The sequence below is a fragment of the Plecotus auritus genome, assembly GCF_963455305.1.
Source record: "Plecotus auritus genome assembly, chromosome: 1".
In the NCBI taxonomy this organism is placed as follows: domain Eukaryota; kingdom Metazoa; phylum Chordata; class Mammalia; order Chiroptera; family Vespertilionidae; genus Plecotus; species Plecotus auritus.
In genome coordinates this window covers 70,686,428-70,709,000 of record NC_137770.1, presented here as the reverse complement: position 1 = coordinate 70,709,000, position 22,573 = coordinate 70,686,428, and the positions used below count along the sequence as shown (strand labels likewise).

Here is a 22,573-nt window from a genome sequence, read left to right as displayed (position 1 = left end):
GAGATTGTACTTTTATTCATTACTTGCTAAGAGACAGAAAGAAACAAAGAGAGACACATCAATTGGCTGCCTCCCGCAAGCTCCCGGGGATCTTCACTAACACACAAATGTTTTTGTAGCATGTAATTTTGCCTAGTTATTTTCATTCCAATAACTGTTAGGATGAAAATACCCAGACCTATTATCGCCTCTGCAGCCCTAGTCTATTGGGCACCTAGACTCTTCTCCCACCACCCCACCTCCCCACCTCCCCACCCCCACCCCATGGATTCTAGCCAACACAAGTCCAGGAAACAGACTTTCCAGTTAAAAGTAGCCCTGGCCTGGCTCTGACCTTACTTCTGTCATTGCCATTGAAAAGGCTGAAATATAGATAAAGAGAGATCAGCTGTTTTAGAGAGATCTTGATATGACTGACTCATCAAAGAGATAATACCAGGTCAACAAAATTTAGCCACCTTATATAATGCAGAAGAAACAATACACCCAATTGGGGAAAACAGCTATATATATATAAAGAATTCTAATTCAAAGCAGATTATAATGGACATCATTAACAAAGTACAATGAGCTACGAAAGCCTAGGAGTGGTAGGATTAGTTCTATTTGGTGGAAAGGAAGAAGGAAAAGCCCTATAGAAGAAGGAAAAGTTTTAAGAATAAGGCAACTTTTAACTGGAACTAGACATAAGTTAGCTCTTGAAACTTCCCTAATTGATGGCATTTTTACTGATAGCTTTCAAAATTACAAATGCATACATTCTTTCTGACCTGGCAATTTCATTTCTAGAAATTTATCTTACACATATAATTTGCATATATGCAAAAATAGTGAATGTACAAATTTATCCAATACATTAGTGTTTGTGATAGTAAAAGAACAGAAATAACCCAAATGTTCATAAATAGGGGACTGATTAAATAAATTACAGTACACCCGTATAATGGAATATACTCTGTAGCTGCAAAAAAAAAAAAAAAAAAGGAAGAAGCTCCATATCCTAGATGGAAAGATCTAGATACACTGATAGGTGGGGAAAAAGTGCAGAATGTACATCATGCTACCTTTTGAATCGAAAAGGGAAAAATAAGAATATGCATTCCTATTTATTGTATACACATAAAGAAATTCTGGAAAAATACATTAAGGAACTAATAACAATACAGTTACCTAAAGATGAAGGGAGGGACAAGGGCAGACAGGAAACGAGTGGGAGAGGGGTGAAATGGAGATTTGTTTCACTTCTTACCTTTTATATATATATTTTTTATATATTTTATTGATTTTTTACAGAGAGGAAGGAAGAGGGATAGAGAGTTAGAAACATCGATGAGAGAGAAACATCGATCAGCTGCCTCCTGCACACCTCCCACTGGGGATGTGCCTGCAACCAAGTTACGTGCCCTTGACCAGAATCGAACCTGGGACCTTTCAGTCCGCAGGCTGACGCTCTATCCACTGAGCCAAACCGGTTTTGGCCCTTTTATATTTTTTTGAAGTCAGGCTTACTGAAGCATAATTTACATATAGTAAAAGTCATACTTTAGATATACACAGTTCTATGAGTTTTGACAAAGATATATAGTCATGTAGCTACCACTGCAATCAAGATATAGAATATTTCTATCACCCCAAGTGCCCCTTAACAACCTTTGTAGCCAATCCCTTCCCTCCACTCCCAGTCTCTGGCAACCTGTGATTTCTGACCTTCACTACTCTGGGCATTCTAATTACTGTGTAATAGTATCTCACTGTGTTTTTATTTTGTATCTCCCTAATAACTAAAGATAATCAGCATTTGCTAATATACTTATTTACCATCTGCAGTATCTCTTCTTTGATCAAATATCTATTCAAAACTTTTGCTCATTTCCTTTTTTTAAAAATTGAGTTGTGAGAATTGTTTATAGATTATGGATATAAGTCGTCAGATGTGTGTTTGCAAATATTTCCCCCTTCTGTGACTTGATTTTTCATTTGATTAACAGTGTCCTTCAAAGAGCACAGTGTTAAATTTTTTTTTTAATTTATTGATTTCACAGAGAGAGGAAGGGGGAAAGCGAGTAAGAAAAAAATATGTTTTTTGTCCTACTCATTTATGCATTTATTGATTGATTCTTGTACATGCCCTGAGTGGGGATCGAAACTGCAACCTTGGTATATCGGACAACACTCTAACCAACTGAGCTCCCAGCCAGAACAAGTATAAATTTTGATGAATTGTTAAGACTTTTATTTTTGCAACACATGAATATAGTATTATCTTCTAAAAAAATTATATTTAAAAACATCTTTAGAGAAAAAAGTAAAAAGTTAAAGTGGCTAAAAACCTAAGAATGTGCTTTATTAAAACAAATACCTAGATATTTGAGTGGAAATTAAAAAAAGAAAAGAAAAAGTATATTGTGCTTAGAAGAACTGGCAGAAGAATTACAACAAGAAGAAGAAAATGCATTTTAAATAAAAAGAATACAACAATGCCAAAAGGAGGAAAGTACTATAAGTGTTAGGGAAAAGAGTTTGGTACGGCTGAAGCAAATGGTAAGAGAAAATAATGGAAACATAGGCTGGAATCAGATTAAGGGTGGCCTTCAATGTCATAGTAAATTGTTTAATTTATAATGTGCAGTCAAATGGAATTCATCAAAAATTTTAAGTAGTGAAGTGATATGATTGAGAAAGTGCTTGGCATGTTTACTCTGCTGGAAGTATAAAGGATAGATTGGAAGGAGAGGGCAGGGTGGTCAGTGAGGAAACTATTTTAATAATCCAAACCAAAAACCAGACCTGTACAAGGACAGAAGTAGTATGAATGTGAAGAAGGGAATGAATGTTAGAGATAGAATGAACTCCTAGAAGAATAAATCTAGGAGAAAGGAAGGACTCTAGGCATGAGCCCACATTTACTGCTAATCAAAGGGAGGAGATTGGGGGAGGGGGAGAGAAATGGCATGGAGAACTTTGTAATAAAATCCCCAGTGGAAATAAGAAAATATAGGGTGTCCCAAAAAATATATATGCACTTTAACAACTGACAGTTCAATTTTGAAAATAAACTGTATGTTAATAAACACTGACTTTATAATCATTCACAGTGTGCATACATTTTTTTTGGGGACACCCCATAATTGAAATTCTGGAAAGGTAACAGAGAAAACGACTTTAAAAACTGTTCTTAATTAGGTCATTACAGCCCAAGGCACTGGAAGTTTTAGCTGAATGGTTAGGAAGGAGAAAACATGGCATTCTAAGAGCTTAGATACAAAGGGCCAATGTGAGATGCCAGCTGCAGGGCTAAGGAAACTGGGGCATGCTTTAAACCAGGAGGGGGAAAAATGAGCATGCAGACTGAAATAATTAAGTAAACAGGAATTCAAAACTGAAACTGTATGGATCAAAGCATCTTTGTACTTCACATATCTATTTAATAATGTAACTAATATATCTTAAAGATGATAAAAAATAAAGGATCTCAAAACCAACCACATAAACAACTCACTAGTATCACAGATACTACCCATCATTCTGTTTGTAATGCAAGCTGACTGATGATCCTGTGCCATAACTTCGGTAGATAAACACACATTATGTTTTGAAGGAGTTTTGTATCCTGATTGTGGTGTTGACTATAATGAATCTATACATGTGATAAAATTTCAGATACCATTCCCCCACTCCTAAGAAAAAATGTGTGTAAAAAAATAGTGAAATCTGACTCAGGATGTACTTGAGTTAATAATAGTATACCCATATCAAATTTCCTAGTTTTGACAATGTACTGCTATGGCTATCTAAGATATCATGGGGGGAAGCTAGGTGAAGGGCATATGGTAACTACAGTATTTTACAAATCTCCTTGAATCTGTTCCATACTCCAAATAACTACCCTTGGGTCTACAGAAGAGAGAAGAAAGCAAAGCAAGGGACTGGTTAATGCAAAATTAAGAATGGAATTTGTCTAGGGCTACAATGGCCAATATAATAGCAACTTCAAATTAAATTATTTTTGAAATTGAGTTCTTTGTTTTTTCTGGTCAAAATTCAAGTGCTCAATAGGCACATGTGGCTAGTGGCTACCATATTGGACAGTGCAGATACAGAACATTTCTAACTTCACAGTAAGTTCTATTGGACATGCTGCTTGAGGGAGGAAGAGGGATGCCATCAGTAAAAGACCATAGCATGCTTCTAAGATGGGAATGAGCTATTTCTTAACCTAGATGGAGGCCATGAATGTCTTAATATTCTTACTTAAAATTTATATATGTGTTTTTTACACTTTTTTAACATATATGGAAAGACAAAAAAAAAATCAAAATATTAGTTAAATATTAGTTAAATCTGTGCCCACTTATTCTGCCTTTTCCCAGTTACATGGAAAAGTGTTCTTGCTCTTACATAATAGGCTAACCTCACCATTTGTGCCAGGATTTCTTCCCCTGCCAGCTATGCAAGAACTTGGCTTTTATAATTGTTCCTGCTCTGTCCTACATCAGTTTTTATTTTTTCACATGTCCTGGAGTATTACCACCAGTACACACATATGCTACAAAAACTACCATTTTTTAAGAATCAGGGAAGGAAGGAAGGATGGCTTTCACTGCCCTTTCAACTACTTGTTTTACCAGTCCTCTTTAGAACAAAGAAACTCTGGCCCTGGCCTGTGTGGCTCAGTTAGTTAGAGCATTGTCCTGTACACCAAAAGGTGGCAGGTTCGATTCCTGGTCAGGACACATACCCAGGTTGTGGGGTGCATATGGGAGGCAACCCATCAATGTTTCTCTCTCTCTCTTCCTCCCACCATCCCTCCTTTCCTCAAATTAATAAAATAAAATAAAAAACGTATCTTCTGGTGAAGATTAAGCACAGAAACTCCACCAGAGAGTTGCCTACACGCCCTTTCTTCACTTTGTCTCTCCAACTCTCTCTTTAACCTATGCCAATTGAGTAATCCAGATGGTCAGTTTTCATTTCCCAACTAACTTGACCTATCAGCAGCACCTGGTGCAGGTGATAACCACCCCTACATACTTGAAGCACTTTCTTCACTCAGCTCCCAAGATATCACACTCTCCTGATTTTTCTCCTACCTCACTGGCTGATCCGCCCTCTCACTCTTCTTGGCTGGCTCACAGTTCTTTTTCCATCATCAAGTTGCTAAGTGCCCCAAAGGCTCAAACTCAGAACCTCTTTTCTTACCTAGCAATATCTTCTCCTTAGCTGATCTAATCTAGTTTCATTTTTTAAAATTACCATTTAGTTTTAAACATTGGGAGCAAATGATTCTTAAATTTAAATTACCCCATCCCTGGTTTCCCTTTTGAGCTACAAATTAATATATCGTATCCGTTTTTTGTTATTTCCATCTCGAATCTAAGAGGCATCTCAAACTTAACTTCCAGAAAACAGAACTTGTGTTTTTATTCCCTTATCGAATCTGTTCTTCATCCTTCCCCATCATGGTTAATAGCATGACCATTCATTCAGGACAAAAATCTAGTAATCATTCTTGACTATTCTTTTTCCTTCACATCCCAATATCAAATCCAGAAGGAAGTCTTATTAAATCTATCTTTAAAATATATGCAAAATACAATAATTTCTCACTACCTTATTGTACCACCCTAATGTCCTAGGTCCCAGCCACCATCATTGATCACTGGACCTTCATGTTAGTCTTCTAACTTGTCTTTCTGATTCTACTCTTGCTCTTAATAGTTTCTTCTTTACAGCCAGAGTAACATTTTTAAAAAAACATGTTCTAAAAATTGAAAAACTGTTATTTAGAATTCCAGAAATATATTTCAATCCAATAAACTACATAAAACCTAAGTTCTTTACCTGCCTAGCTACAATAGCTACCAATTAATACAAGAACATTGATAAAATCAAAGATAGTCTTTCTACAATTTCTAGGTACTTAAAATCTCACATGATTATGTTTTAAATATAAACTTCTTCTGTATATAACTCTACTATATAGGGCGGAGCAAAGTGGGCTTAAATTATGAGTATGCAAAACAGAGTTTATTCTTGTATTATAATTTATTAATTATTGTGTGATTTTTCAAATGATCAACTGTAAACCTACTTTTGCCCCACCCTGTATAATTTATTGACAGATCATGTTACAGGTTATACAACAATCCTACTAAAAAACTTCCAAAGGCTTCCAATCACACTTAGAATAAAATCTATCTCTTTGCAAAATCATACACAGTCTGGGGAGCCTTCCAACTTCTTAAACCTCGTCTTTCTCCACTTATCCCTTATGATGCTATGCTATAGCCACAGTGGCTCCCCTACTTTTTCTTGAATACACCAAATTGACTCTGCCTCAGAACCTTTACCCTCACTCACTGTTCCCTTTGCCTGAACACTTTCTTAACAGATATTCACATGGCTTGCTCTTACTTCATTCAAACTCTCAACTCAATACCTCCTCATAAGAGGCTTTTCTAACTAACACTCTAAAATAGTCTTTTGTCCTCACTGTCCATCACTCCCTCTATGTCAGTACCATGCTTTGTGTTTCTTCTTTGCATTTATCACTATCTAAAATTATGTATTTATTTGTCTTCACTAAAATATAACATCCATAAGAGCCTTATTTTGTTCTGCTTATTCATGGCTGTAGTCCCAGCACCTACATCCATGCCTTACACATAATATGTGCTCATTAAATATGTTAATGAGAGAATAAAAATAACCTGATAATATTCTAAAAATTAAAAAAGATACTTGAAATAGAAAGAAGATTCCAGAATAACATTCAAATCTAGTAAGTTAAATAGATACTAAATTCATCACTTACTGTAATAATGAAATGCTCAGTGTCTCTGACTCCATGTTTTTCAAGCCTACTTTGTTCCCATGGCCTTCGGGATAATAGCTTCTGCTTAGTCTTGCATATAGACATGCTAATCATTAGAGGAATTCTGCTTGTGGCTTGAGGAGATAGGGAAGTATGTATTGTTTATCAAAGATTTGCAGGAACCTTGTGACCAGACTCACATCAAGTAGCACTGATTTTCCTCAGACCACTGCTGGCACCCAAATGTTTGCAGTGGTCAATCACCTCAAATGCCCCTCTCATATCTCCTTCCCTTGACATAAAAGAAGCTTGAACTCTGTACTTTCTTAAGAGGAATCTGAGAAACCACTAGGTCTCCCATCTTCTCAGTAGGAACCTTCTTGATCAATAAACCTTTCCTTACTATAAACTAAGATGTTTTGAGCCGTGGCCTTTCGAAGCATAGTGTACACAGACTTTGGAACAGTAACACTACCTTGCTACCTACTGAAAGGAATTCTAGGGACAAAACAGGCTGGTTTACGTAGTTTTAGGAATAAAGAGGGCCCATGGGGGAGGAATGCATAGGTGAGGGCTGGGAGCCGCCAGAAGGCATACATTCACAAAGAATAGAAAAGTGTCACAGGATAAGGGGAGAGGAAGGTAGACATCCACAGAGGATAAATAAAAGTCACCAAGTATGGGAAAAAAGGATACATACTTTCACAGAGGATAGAGAAAAGTCCACAGATGCTGGAAAGAGGGAAACATGTTCACAGGAGATAGAGGAACGTTGCAAGATAAGGGGGAGAGAAAAAGGGGAGGCACCACGTGGGTTTTAAGCTTTGAAGCTGATATTCTGCAAAGGAGACCAATTAGAAAAGCACAGGGTCATAAAATGGGGAAGGGGTCCAATTAGAAGGGAGCATGAAGAGACAAAGAACCACAGCATTTAAAAACCATAGAAAAAAGAAGCTGAGCGGGTTACCCCTTGGGGAGCCCCTCCCTACGCTGGAGTCTGTATTTGCTTCCAATAAATTTTCACCCTTTTACGAACAAGTCCTTTTAGCCCTTGAATTTTATTCTTCAAACATCCTGAGGCAAGAACCTGCAAGGGGGAGATCCGCTCCCCACACCCCACATTTCACTATTAATATGCAAGACCTTCACAAATAAAGAAGATTCTCTCATAATTTCTAGGCACTTAAATTCTCATGTGCCCTTATTTTAAATATAATTTACATTTAAATTCTCATGTGCCCTTATTTTAAATATAATTTACATTTCTGTATACAACTATTATTATATAGTTAGCTCATTCAAAACCAGTGTTTCAATTTCTGTGCAACCAATTTTCTAGGAATGAGAGTCACAATCAGTAGCAAGCTAAAACAAAACTAAAGGTAAAAGGAAGACACAAGTATGAGAACGATACTGGGAGAACAAACACCAGTATGACAACATGAGGAGTTCCATTGCCCAGTAAAACTGGTGAAAATTATTTTAAAAAACAACTAAAGCCCTGGCCGGTTTGGCTCAGTGGATAAAGCGTTGGCTTTTGGACTGAAGAATCCCAGGTTCATTTCTGGTCCAGGGCACATGCCAGGGTTGTGGGCTCGATCCCCAGGAGGGGGCGTGCAGGAGGCAGCTGATCAATGATTCTCCTCATTGGTGTTTTTCTCTTTCTCTCTCTCTCTTCCTCTCTAAAATCAATAAAAATGTTTAAAAAACAAACAACAATAATTAAAGCCTCTGGAAATGGTCCTTAGGGCAAATAACAAATGAAGAAACATCTGTCTAGGAAAACCTATTGAAATTCTTCAATAAGAAAGGCAAGAAGTCTATGGTAGCTGAACCAAAACTGATTCCCTTTTCGAGATCAGTGAGGGTGGCTCTACTCCAGACTGCTGCATCCAAGAACACAGGGCTCCCTCCTTCCCCACTTCCCATACAGAAGCAGGACTTCAGTATTTCTCATATTCTCCCAGCTGTCTGTTGCTGAGCAGGCTAAGTCCTGGGCAACTGTGGTAGCCTTCCCTTATGGAATAGAGGCTCTACCTTGAACGTGGTATGATGAGAATAATGGGACCCCAACTGCCCTTCTCTTGGCTCATGAGGCAGTGATTCCTTGCTGAGGGACTTCAGACTGCTACCCCCAACTGAACCAAAGGACTCAGCTCCTAAAGTGAATAAGTCACTTAGAGAACAACTAGGCACAGTCCTTACCCTCAAATCCAGAGATTTTAAGAGATTTTGCCTAGGGGCAGAAGGCAAAAAGAGATAACTCTTCATTATTGTATTTTATTTTTCCCATCACCATTTATGCCCTCTTCCACCTCTACCCACCCCTCCCCACCACAATCACTACACTGTTGTCTATGTCCATGAAAAAGAGATAACTCTTAATCTCTTCCTAAAGGAAATTGTTTCATATGCAACAGTTAAGTTTAAACCCAAGACACCTTTCAAAAATAGTGGAGGTTGTAGCAAAGGAAACTGGGAGGAGATTGGTGGATCTAATGAAGATACAGCCTAGACTATAGGCTTTCCAGGGGAGAACAAGGAGAATAAGACAGATGACAGGAGTCCACCTGAGGTCAGAACAAATATCAAACTCTGACCTCAAATTAAAACCACATGAGATACCACTTTGCACCAGTCAGAATGGCTATCATCAATAAATCAACAATCAACAATATTGGCAAGGACATGGAGAAAATGGAACCCTCGTGCACTGCTGGTGGGAATGCAGACTGGTGCAGACACTGTGGAAAACAGTATGAAGTTTCCTCAAAAAATTAAAAATGGAACTGCCTCATGACCCAGTAATTCCACTTCTGGGAATATATCCAAAGAAACACAAAACATTAATTCGAAAGAATATATGCACCCTTATGTTCACTGCAGCGTTATTTACAATAGCCAAGATTTGGAAGCAGCCCAAGTGGCATGGTTCAGAGATTGAGCGTCAACCTATGAACCAGGAGGTCACTGTTCAATTCCTGGTCAAGGCACATGCCCGGGTTTCGGGCTCAATCCTCAGTGGGGGGCGTGCAGAAGGCAGCCAATCGATGATTCTCTCTCATCATTTCTTAAAATTAAATCTTTATTGTTGAAAATATTACATATGTCTTTTTCCCCACCATTGACCCCTTCTAACCTGCCCTCACCACCTGACCCCAGCCTTCACCAACCTATTGTCTGTGTCCATGGGTTATGCATATATGCATACAAGTTCTTTGGTCTCTTCCCTCCCACCCTCCCGCACCTTCCCTCTGAAGTTCTGAAGTCTGGAATACTACTTGGCCTTAAAATAGAAGAAAATCTTACCTTTTGTGACAGCATGGATGGACCTGGAGAGTATTATGCTAAGTGAAATAGCCAGTCAGAGAAAGACAAGTACCATATTTAAGCATCCATCTTATATAAAAACTGTTGTTTGAAATTTTAACCCTGCTATTTGGCTTCTGTAAATGCTTGCTTGCTTAAATAATAAGGAAAATAAGACTACTCCCACTTCAGAGAGACCATTAAACCTTCCCCAGAGGAAATTATCAGTGCTGGCACCAGGCCAAGCCTTTGGTTGAGGTATCAAGGCCCCAGCACATAGGGGCTCTTTAAGAACTTGCAAAGGGGGCCGGAAACACCCCATATTTGGGAGACAAAGAAGGTAAAAACATATAAATAGGGAAAATTTCTCCATGTTGGGGCCCAGAATTTGAGAGGCCTCCTCTGGACCCACACGTAATAAATGTAACTCCATCTCTCTAAGTATTGCTTGGTTCTTCTCCGGTTTTCTGTAACAATAAGATTTCACTTATATATGGAATCTAATGAACAAAATCAACTAATAAAATAGAAACAGAGGCATGGATACATAGAATAGACTGACAGCTGTCAGAGGGGAGTGGCCTGAGGGACTGGATGAAAGTAGGTGAAGGGATTAGTCAAAGAACATATATGCATAACCCAAAGCCACAGACATCAGTGTGGTGATGGCCAGAAGGAAAGTGGGCTGGGGAGAGGAAGAAGAGAGTAAAGGGGAAATAAACCGTGGTGGAAGGAGACTTGATTTGGGGTGGTGACCACAAAATACAATATACAGATGATGTATTATAGAATTGTACATCTGAAACCTGTATAATTTTATTAATCAATGTCACTTCAATAAATTCCTTTAAAAAAAAGGGGGGGGGAACTATTCCATTTTAGGAGGCACACTTTTCTTACTTTGTCAAGGAATTTGTGCCCTACAGCACTGTTGTAAACAATAGAGCAATCAATTAGTGGAAATTAACACTGTGTTTTGGGGGTGGGGAATGGAAAAAACAGATTTCACTAAAGTAATACATTTACTAAACAAATAAACAAGCACATAATAACAAGCCCTGGAAGGGGGGACCAGTACCCAGAACTGCTACAGCATATTATCTAAAATGTCCAGTTTCCAATAAAAATAAATTATAAGGTATGCAAAGAAACAACAAAATTATCTCCCATACATTAAAAAAAAAAAAAGCAGGCAACAGAAATTGTCTGTGAGAGTGATTAGATATGTTGGATTTAACAATAAAAGATTTCAAACTAGCCATTATAAATATCTTCACAGAACTAAAGGAATGCTTGATAACAGAAGTAAGGAAAGTATGACAACATCGTATCAAATAAAGAATATCAATAAAGAGAAATTTTTTAAAAGAATCAAATGGATATGAAAAGTACAATAACTGAAATAGAAGAACCGTAGTATGTAAAAAGAGCTTTGGACTGCAAAAAAAGACCACTGATCCTAAAGGGCTAATTTGTGATCTTAGTACAAGACAACTCTAAATCTGTGTCTAATATATTTTTTCAAAATCTACAACTTTCAATAGTGGAATAATTAACTAATTTCTATGATTTAATCATAAATATGTATGCTACTTCTTGAATCACATCCTTTCTGATACATAATTAGCATTCCTTTAAATAGAGTGATATAATAAGTAATAGGTTAAGTCTCAAATATTTAATAACATGAAAAATCTTACTGGTCTGACGTCACCACAGGAATTAGTAAACTGTCGAGCCAAGCCAAAATCGAGCATGTAACACTTCCTACATGTACTAGGAAAGCGACCCATGGCGAAGTTCGACTAGAAAAATAAAGAAGGAAAATATACATATTCTTATAATTAGTCCTTATATATTATCCTTTCTATATTCTAATTCTTCTACTTAAATTCTATACAGCACACATGTCTCAAATACACTATTCTAGCCAATTATGTTTACTGTAAATTTCATTGTGGGTTCTATTAATGCCTATGATCAGGTGAACTTTGAGCAACAAAGATTTAAGCGACTGTATAAAATTGTATACAACACAACACTGACTTCACTGAAATCAGAACTCTAACTTCCTCTAAGCCACTGCCTAAATGAAAACCCAATCCTTAATTTTTAAAATGGAAAGAACTAGGAGTGGGTAAAATCAAACACATAGCTCAGAAATGTAAATGAATATCCTAAAGCTGAATTTCACTAAGTGTAAAAATTAAGATGCAATTTAAGGAAACAATTCAAAACAGACTTAAGGAAAATATACTTTGAATTCTTCCATAAGTAAAAATGAATGTAATGTTAAATGACCACAAACTTGCAAAGATGGGTATGTAAACAAGAGAATTTATAAAAGCAAAAGTCAAATTGTCACAGAATTGTTAGCTTTTATTTTTAAAAAAATTTAAAATAAAATTTTAAAATTCTACTTCGGGAACTTTCTGATAAAAATGGAAGCTCTTCATCACCAGTTCTCAAATAATGACATTTAGTTTGTCATAGAAATAAAAGCCAAAGAAATCTACATTTCATTAAGTCTGATTCAATCATGTTACTTTTAGTTGCCATTTTCATGTAAACTAATTTTAGAAATCAAGTAGCAACAGATGGTGTAATTTTCAACTGCACCAAAAATGAAAAATTTATAGTAAACACGGTATTTCCAAAATGGGTCATTCCCCTTGTGAGCAATAAAATAAAAAAAGAGAGAGAGAGAGAAGGCCCTAACTGGTTTGGCTCAGTGGATAAAGCATCGGCCTTGTGAACTGAAGGGTCCCGGGTTCGATTCTGGTCAAGGGTACATGCCCGGGTTGCAGATAGATCCCTGGTGGGGGGTGTTTAGGAGGCAGCCAATCAATGATTCTCTCTCATCATTGATGTTTCTATTTCTCTCTCCCTCTCCCTTCCTCTCTGAAATCAATAAAAATATATCTTAAAAAGTATAAATATATAAATAAATGAGAAGGAAAAATAAAAAAGTATATTTCACAGTTATGGAAATGATAGTATCTAAGAAAAACAATAGGGGAAAAAGTACTATATATTGCCACTGTAATACTCAGAAGAAAAAAGTAATATTTCAAAATTGATGGTTTCTTTTTATATATATAATATATTTTTATTGATCAGTGAGAAAGGGAGAGGGAGAGAGAGATAGAAACATCAATGATGAGAGAGTATCATTGACCGGCTGCCTCCTGCACGACCCCTACTGGAGATCAAGCCCGCAACCTGGGCATGTGCCCTCAACTGGAATCAAACTCAGGACCTTCCAGTCTGCAGGCCTATGGTCTAGCCAACAAGTCAAACTGGCTAGGGCTAAATAGTTTCTTATAAGTATAATTTATTACTTAAAAGTAGTTCAGGTATTCTCCCTCTCGGGAGCATGCCTGTGCCTTCCATCTTCTTCCCCAGGCATGTTACCTTCACCTTCCTCTCTCCTAAACTCCAAGGACCCTTCTTTTGCCTCTGTAACTTGGTTCCTGAGCCCATTTCTTCTACCACTCACTTATTTTACCTCTGTGTCTTTTTAAATAAACTCTGATAGTTTAATTCTTTGCCCTGAATTCTTTCCTAGCCACAACTCAAATAAAAAAAATAAAAAATAGTTCAAAAGAACATCATGACAATATCTAAAAACACTTTTGTAAATATTTGTAACCAATACTAGGAAAAAGAAATCCAAAGAATAACTATCAATTTAGGTATAAAGCTAAGTAATATGGCAATGTTAACATACATAATAATAATAGCCAAGCATTAGTCATTTTTAATTTGGCTATTGAACAACATTTTCATTGTAGGAGAAAAGCTCTTGAATATAAGTTGTAGTGTGTAATTATCTTTTTTTTTTTTTAATGAAGAGGCAAGTTATATTTTGCTTCCAGTTACATTTCTGCTACAGAAATTAAAATATTATCTTGCATATAATATAGAAAGCTACACTTGTAAGTTATTGTGTCCCATTTTAAGATTAAGAGTACTGAGCAAACGCATTCTGTGCTCTGGCTGGAAACGGCCCCCTACCGGTTTGATGTCTCGGTGCAAGAATCCCACAGAATGGATGCTCTCAATAGACTCCAGAATCTGTCTACCCAGCCGAAGAGTAGTGCTAATAGTGAATGTGCCCCGGGACTGGCTACGGCGTAGATCTGCCAGATTCCGACCCTATGGAAACCAAATAAACACTTTCAAATATGGTACTAAAGTTATGTTATAAGAAAAGATGGGGAATTATCCATTTATCATTAAAAATGTTTTTACTGAAATAGCAAGGATTTTACCCAAATCATGATTCTTTCACTCAAGAGAAGAGATTCTGTTACGGTAATACATTAACATTTCAGACAAACTTAAGAATAACCAGTTTTTTAACATTTTTGTTTCCAACTCACAATTCCCTTTGTTTCTGATGTCATAACAAAATATAGTCTTGATTATTTTAAAAGATTATATATATATAAATATATATATTATCATTAATTCCTTATTACTGCCTAACATATATTTCCATACAAACCACTTAATTTTTGTCACAGTTTCCATATAAAATGGGGCCAGTGTTTTGTGAGGATTAAAAAAGTGTTTAAAATACTGTCTGGCAAACAGTAGGTACTGAATATATGCTAATTATTGTTACTGTGAACAAAAATGCTATGAAACACTCAATTACTTCTAGCAGTATATAAAAGCAATGAATGTATCTAACCTGTGACAGATATGTTACATTAATGATTGCATTTAATTCTCACTGCACCCTGAATCGAAGTTGTCATTTCTGTTTCACAGATGAGGAAACTGAGGCTCAGAGAGTTTAAATAATGTTAAACTGTTAAGGTAAAGTTGTCTTTCAAATCTAAGTCTGCCAGATTCCAAAGTGTTCTTTTTCCACTTCACAGTACTATTTCACCAGAAGGTTCCTTATAGCCTAGGTAACAACCAAATCTGATGAGATGAATGGGTTACAATGCTGCAGTTCTACCTCCCAAAGAATGGAAACTGGCCCCTATATCTCAAGGAAATTTAAATATCCCAATCTCCCTATTCCCAAAATTTTGTAGTATATGTTTAGGATTAATACCACTAACACCATCACCTCAACTAAAGACAGTTGGTTCACTTTTGAAAAAGTAATAAAATCTTAAGTTATTTAAGTACCTATTTGAAATAAAATATTAAATAGTACTCAAGTAAACTAAGAATCGAAAATTTACCAGAATGTCAGGGACCTTTCATACTACATACCTTCTTTAAAAATGCAGTTTTCCCACAGCACCAATTGGTAGTTATCTTTTTTTTTTTTTTAATGTTAGGAGAATTTGTTGTTCTCTATATCCTTAGCAAATGTAAAATAAGTGATAATCTAGAACAACTTTTATAATCCCATGAGAGTATCTAATAACCTTTATTAGCATTCCAATAAATTTTTCTTCAAAAATCAGTATTTTCATTGCCAAAAATATACCTAATACTAAACTTCATTTATAAACAATTTCCACCACCATAAAAGCTTTTGAAAGGAAATCAATTAGCCCGGTGGGCATGGCTCAGTGGTTGAGCGTCAACCTATGAACCAGGAGGTCATGGTTCGATTCCCATCTCTCTATCCCTCTCTCCCTTCCTCTCTCTCTAATAAAAAATCAATAAAAACATGTCTTTTAAAAAAAAGAAATCAATTAAACTTATGATATCAGTAATAATTTTAAATCCTTTTATTTTTTAATTTTTTAAAAGATACTTCATTTTTAAGATGTTTTTATTGATTACAGAGAGGAAGGGAGAGGGAGAGAGCGACAGAAACATCAATGATGACAATCATTGATCAGCTGCCTCCTAGACATCCCCTACTGGGAATTGAGCCCACAGCCGGGGCATGTGCTCTGACCGGAATCAAACTGTGACCTCAGACATTCAGCCACTGAGCCATGTAGGTTGGGCTTAAATCCTTTTAAATGTATACCTAAGGCATCAAATAACAGAATCTAAAAATATAAGTACAGCCGCAACCGGTTTGGCTCAGTGGATAGAGTGTCGGCCTGCGGACTGAAGGGTCCCGGGTTCGATTCCGGTCAAGGGCATGTACCTTGGTTGCGGGCACATCCCCAGTGGGAGGTGTGCAGGAGGCAGCTGATCGATGTTTCTCTCTCATCAATGTTTCTAGCTCTCTATCCCTCTCCCTTCCTCTCTGTAAAATATCAATAAAAAATATATATATATATATATATATTTAAAAAAATTAAAAATATAAGTACAAGTGTGGCATATGAGGAAAGAGTTATTAGCATGGTAAATACATGCAGGTTTGAGCCAGTAAATTATGAAGGGTGGGGAAAAAAAAAGGTTTACAGTTATGAGTATGTGAAAGTTTTTCGTATATTATTTATTAATTATTGTATCATTTTCCATATGAACAAATGAAAACCTATTTTTGCCTCACCCTATACTTCAGAGTATATACTACAAGTGGTTATTATTTGTTAGGAAGACAAATTGAAAACAACCTATATATCCATCAATAAATGAAAGATTAAATAAATCATGGTACAGTCATCTCACTGACTAATATGCAGCCATATAAAAACCTTTATACACAGTAATATGGAGTAAATATTATTATTATTATTACTTTTTTATGTTTCTCTCCCCATGGAATATTATTGAATAAAAAAGTAAATTCATTTATTCCTAACTAATTCTATAAATTTAACATGGTCCTAATAAAAATACAAATATAATTAATTATTAAGAATTTGAAACATACTTAAAGGGAGAGAAAATAATATAACTAACCCTCATATGTTATCTACTACTCCCCAGCAGCACATACCCTCCTCTCCCTTCCCCACACACATACAATGCATTATTTTCATGTAAATCCCAATCATATAATTTTATCTACATATTTTAAAAAGTTGCATAAGAGTAAAGAGATGCACTTTGATGTCCCTGAACCTCACAATATAAAATCAAAGAGGGCAGTAGCAATTCTATTACCAAAAACTTGAATTGGAAATATGAACATAAACCATGATATATTTTCTCTTACTTAAAGCATAAATTATACAGAAAGAGCCAGGTACACAATTTTATACCAGAAAGTAAGGATGCTATCAAAGAATGTTGCAGTCTAGTACTGTCAAAATGAATCAGGATACAACTTGAAGAAAGTTCTGGTAGCCAAAGATGGGCCAATTTGAACATTGAAAAGAAAAACAATGATTGAAAGACACAGATCATGATAAATCTATGAATTCATAATTATATATATTTTAAGAATTAAAAAAATATGTTTTTATTCATTTTGAGAGAGAAAGGAAGTGAGAGGGATAGAGAGATAGAAACATTGGTGAGAAACATTATCGATCAGCTGCCTCCTACACGTCCCCTTCTGGGGATTGAGCCTACAACACGGCCATGTGCCCTGACTGGGAATCGAACCCTGACCTCTTGGTTCCTGAGCCACACTGGCTGGGCCATAATTATATTTTTTAAAAAGAGAGGGCTAGTTATTCCCCTTTGGAAAATATTAGGGAACCAACCAACTATTCTGAATACTGGTAAATAAAAGAATCAAGTATTAGTCCTGTCCTTCCTGTAGGAAATGTTGTCCTTCCTCAAGATAACTTAATAGCTGATGGAGTGCTCTTTAAAGAATTTTTGACCCAGTGACCCCCCTTCTAGGAATATATCCTAAGAAACGCAAAACACCAATCAGAAAGAATATATGCACATCTATGTTCATAGCAGTGTTATTACAATACCTAAGATCTGGAAACAGCCCAAGTGCCCATCAGTTAATGAGTGGATAAATAAGCTGTGGTACATTTACACCATGCAATACTATGCAGCAGTAACAAAGAAGGAGCTCTTACCCTTTGCAACAGCATAGAGGGACATGGAGAGTATGATGCTAAGTGAAATAAGCCAATAAGAGAAAAACAAGTATCACATGATCTCACTCATATGTGGACTCTAATGAACAAAATAAACTGATGAACAAAATAGATCTAGAGACATAGAAGCAAGGAAGAGACTGTTGAATCTGAGAGGGAAGGTGGGGTTGGCGGGTGGGTGGGAAGAGATTAACCAAAGAATTTATAAACCTGTGCTGGCTCAAGAGATAGTGAAACATATGACTTAAACACTCTAAGTCTACAGAGATATTAATATCTTTACATCTAACTCAAATGCTGAAGGACAGCTGATGGAAGCAAGAAAAGCCTTCTGAGGAGAAGAGGAAACACTTAAGGCCAGGACCCATGTCTCTGAAATCACTGTTATGTAGTTATTAAGTTGAAAGAAAAGAACCAAATGCCCAAAACAGATTTTGCCACAGATGAAAGAAAACCTTGCGATCTCTAACTTAGGCAGCAAGGTGAACCAAGCTTTTATCCTTTGAGGGTGACTACAGTTCAGAGTTGTGTGTGTTTTCAGGACAGAGGTAGTGTCAGAGAGAAGGGGATGGGTCCCTCTTCTCCCTGCTGCAGTCATTACTCCAATATTCCCCTTCTGAACTTCTCTCTGCTGCCCCAATCCAACTCCACTTCTCATTTGAAGGATAGGGAACAGAGACAACAATGTTAAAAGATGAAAAAAGAAAGAGGACTAGCATTTCTCTTCTATCTCAACTAGTGCTTAAATTTTTAAGCAGGTCAGGTTGGTACTTGAGCACATAAATGGAAAACCAGATCCTTAAGGTAACAAAGGGTAGAAAGGCAGGGGATAGGGACTGGGCAAGACTCACATTATATCCAGCAATCCATGTAAGGATTGAAAACTGCAATGACAACAATCAGTGAAGATATGAATCAACTAAAATAATTGAGACAAGCCAAAACCGGTTTGGCTCAGTGGATAGAGTGTCGGCCTGCGGACTGAAAGGTCCCAGGTTCGATTCCGGTCAAGGGCACGTAACTTGGTTGCGGGCACATCCCCAGTAGGAGGTGTGCAGGAGGCAGCTAATCGATGTTTCTCTCTCATCGATGTTTCTAACTCTCTATCCCTCTTCCTTCCTCTCTGTAAAAAATCAATAAAATATATTTAAAAAAAAAAAAAATAAAAAAAAATAAAATAAAATAATTGAGACAACCCTTCCTTCTTTGGAAATATCTGTATCAAGAGTGTTTAAACAAATTTTCATCTGAATAATATAAAACATTCTGATATCATACCAAGAATGTTATTATTTTCCACTATAATTAGGTACTTTGATCAAAACTGAAAGATTTTAAGATATATTTTCAAGGCAACCTACCTGCAACTGCATGACCACATAATTGAAGCGATCGTTCCTCCCACAGCCAATAAATCTACAAACATGGTCTTTCCCTGGAGGGGGAAAAAAAAAAGAAAACAGTGGAAAAGGTTATATTATAGTTTATCTTCTAAAAATTAATAATTTGTTTTTTTTGTATAGAATTTTATGATTGAATATAAAGGACCTATGAACCTTAAAGGATAGAGAATTTGTATTGTTCAAATTTTCTACATACCTCCCCCCAAATCCTACAGTGCTCCTTATGTATTCAAATAAATGTTTATTGAACGAATAAATAAACAATGAATGAGGGAACAAATGGGTGATAATTTATTTAAGAAGGAAAGAATTAAGAGGTCATTTCAGATCAAACAGACCAGACATTATATATATGAAAGTATAGAAGAGAAATAAATAATTTTATTAGGAATATAAATTCTGAATTTTAGATATGGCTTGCCATTCACCATTGTAAGTTGTCAGTGAGTCCCTTTTCTGACCTCACTGATTTGAATTAGCTCAGTGGTTTTCAACCTGAATTCCACACGTAAAATCCAAGGAGGTGCTGCCTAGGGTACAGAGGGAAGCAGAGGTGGAACAGGTAGAAATCTAGGGTCCTGGCTCTGATTCAACAAAAGCAAACAAAGGTTTTAAAAGAGGATCAAGACTGATAGGTTCCAGAGCCAGAAGAGAGAATCTGGCTGGAACACAGTGAAAACAAGAGGAAAAACAAAAAGAGATGGCACCGAAGAAGCAGGCAGGTGTCAGACCCTGAGCAGTCTTGGACTCCGTGATAAGGAATCTGAACCACATGAATAGGACAATATTTTCCAACCCTGCCTGCTTACTAAAATAATTTGGGAAATGTTTTAAAGATTCCTGAACTCTGTACTGACTCAGAATCTGTAGGGGAAGATATAGGACATGAGTTTTTCATAAGTTTTCTAAATGATCCAAAAGCAGATGGACCATGGATGAACATCTGAAAACTACTGCTGGGGATGCATCTATATTTAAGATAAGGAAAAACACACTTCAAACCAGGCGTACTCAAACTACGGCCCGCGGGCCACATGCAGCCCACCGAGGACATTTATCTGGCCCGCCGGGTGCCGCTGCCTGTCCTGCTTAGCAGCCGACTCGTCCCGGGCCCGCAGTGCGCATAGGAATTTGTTCATAGTTCTTTTTTTAAACTATAGTCAGGCCCTCCAACGGTCTGAGGGACAGTGAACTGGCCCCCTGTTTAAAAAGTTTGAGGACCCCTGCTTCAAACTTTGCATTTTAGAACATTGCTATGATGGCAATAAGAAGGATGGACTATAGAGAGAGTCTACTTCAGGAGGCAGAAAGGTCACTCTGGGGATAGTTACAATTTCCCAAGAGAGAGAATAAGGTTTTAAATCTTAAGTATTAGAGTAGAGAGAAAAAATAAGAGAAATCCGAGAGATATTAAAGATGTAGATTTTTTACTAGAAATTGGTACAACTAAATAAAATGTTGTACCAAAATAAGAGGATATAGAAAGTAGGTTGTATAGAAGTTCAGAGATGTTAGAATGTGGAGTTTGAAGGTAACCAGCTGAATTCAGTAGACACTGTAATTTCAAGCCTGGTACTGAGTGCAAAAACTGAGCTCCAGAAATACATTGGGAAACCATCAGCTAATGGAAGGTACTTGGAACTACAAACATAGACAGAAGATTGTCTAGTTGAAAGGATAAAGAAAAGAAACCTAAGAGCAGAATCATATATAATAAAAGGCTAATATGCAAATTTTCCCCTTGGGAGTTCAACCGCTGGCTATGACATGCGCTGACCACTGGGGGCAGCACGGAACCAAGGAAGGCTCCAGCCAGCAGCTGGTAGCTGGGGAAGGAAAGCCCCAGATGGCAGCTGGCAGCAGGGGGAAGGAAGGCCCCTACCCATGCACGAATTTTATGCACCAGGCCTCTACTTATAGAATATGCAATTTTAAAGTACAGTAGGTCCTCGGGTTACATCGGAGATCTGATCCCATGGCACGATGTAATGTGATTTTTGCCGTAAGTCGGAACCCACCTACATAAGCACCTACGTCACTCACATGGAGCACATACACAGCAGTAATGAAGTGAAACAGTAAAAAAACATTTAAAAGAAAGATAACAATTCCTGGCCTTTACTTGTGGTAAATAAATAATAAAAAACATAATGCACATGTGTACATATGTCGAAATGATGGAACTTTTTTTTTTATAAATAAATGGGAGATGGCGACATAACCACGGAACAACGTATGTCGAGTTCGATGTAACCCGAGGATTGCCTGCATAATAAAAAAACAAAATTGTCCATGAAAGAAACAGAGTAATAGCCTGAAAGGTAGAGGAAATGATGAGAAAGGGTTATCACAGAAACCAAAAGAGAAGAGCATTTTGAGGTGGAAGTGGCTGATGACAAGAGCTATAGAAGGGCTCAGAAGTGCTAATTAACATAAAAAATTAGGCGGTCACTAATGAGTAGAAGGGGCAGGAGCCAGTCTGCAATGGGTTCAAGAGTAAATGGAATATGAGACAATCTTTGAAGAAGCTTGAGGAAGTCACAGACCAAGAGCTAGAAGGGCAAGATTTGGTAGACTAATGAAAACTATATATTAACAGTCAAAAAAGTTTGTCCACTGACTGACTTAAAATATAAATACAATCCAGACATGTTTAGTTAATAATCCCACACTCTTTGGCATCTGGGTTATCACATTGTTCTCTCGTTCTTTGTGCTTTGTTGAAAAGAAAGAATAGGTGCAATGGGAAAAATAATTCACTATGGGTACAATATATGTTCAACACTTTATATGTATTTTACATGCTTGAAAAATTATAAATTGTAGAAGAATGAAAGGATAAAATGACGGTCAATTAGCAACTTACTCTTTTCTTCAGCTTCATAGAAACAATTTAAAAAATAATTTAAAAAGTATTTTCCTCTTATTATCAACTAGAGGCCCGGTGCACCCAGTGCACGAAATTCATGCACGGAGGGGGGGGGGGCGGTCCTCAGCCCAGCCTGCACCCTCTCACAATCTGGGACCCCTCAGGGGATGTTTGACTGCCATTGGACATCCCTCTCGCAATCCAGAACCGCTGGCTCCTAACCGCTCGCCTGCCTGCCTGCCTGATTGCCCCTAACTGCTCCCCTGCCTGTCTGATCGCCCCAACTGCCTCTGTC

The 22,573-nt window shown here is 37.0% G+C and overlaps 1 protein-coding gene across 3 annotated transcripts in view; it reads right to left on the bottom strand.

The window, feature by feature from the left end:
* The window catches only part of TTBK2 (tau tubulin kinase 2), a 164,055-nt gene that overhangs the window by 68,834 nt on the left and 72,648 nt on the right, over positions 1–22,573 (bottom strand). For all 3 annotated transcript variants that reach the window (XM_080674760.1, XM_080674759.1, XM_080674761.1), the window contains 3 exons: positions 19,368–19,441; positions 14,141–14,281; positions 11,824–11,928 (listed from right to left, as the gene is read on the bottom strand). In XM_080674760.1, the coding sequence (XP_080530886.1) occupies positions 11,824–11,928; positions 14,141–14,281; positions 19,368–19,441 (320 nt within the window). The remainder of the gene's footprint in view (positions 1–11,823; positions 11,929–14,140; positions 14,282–19,367; positions 19,442–22,573) is intronic.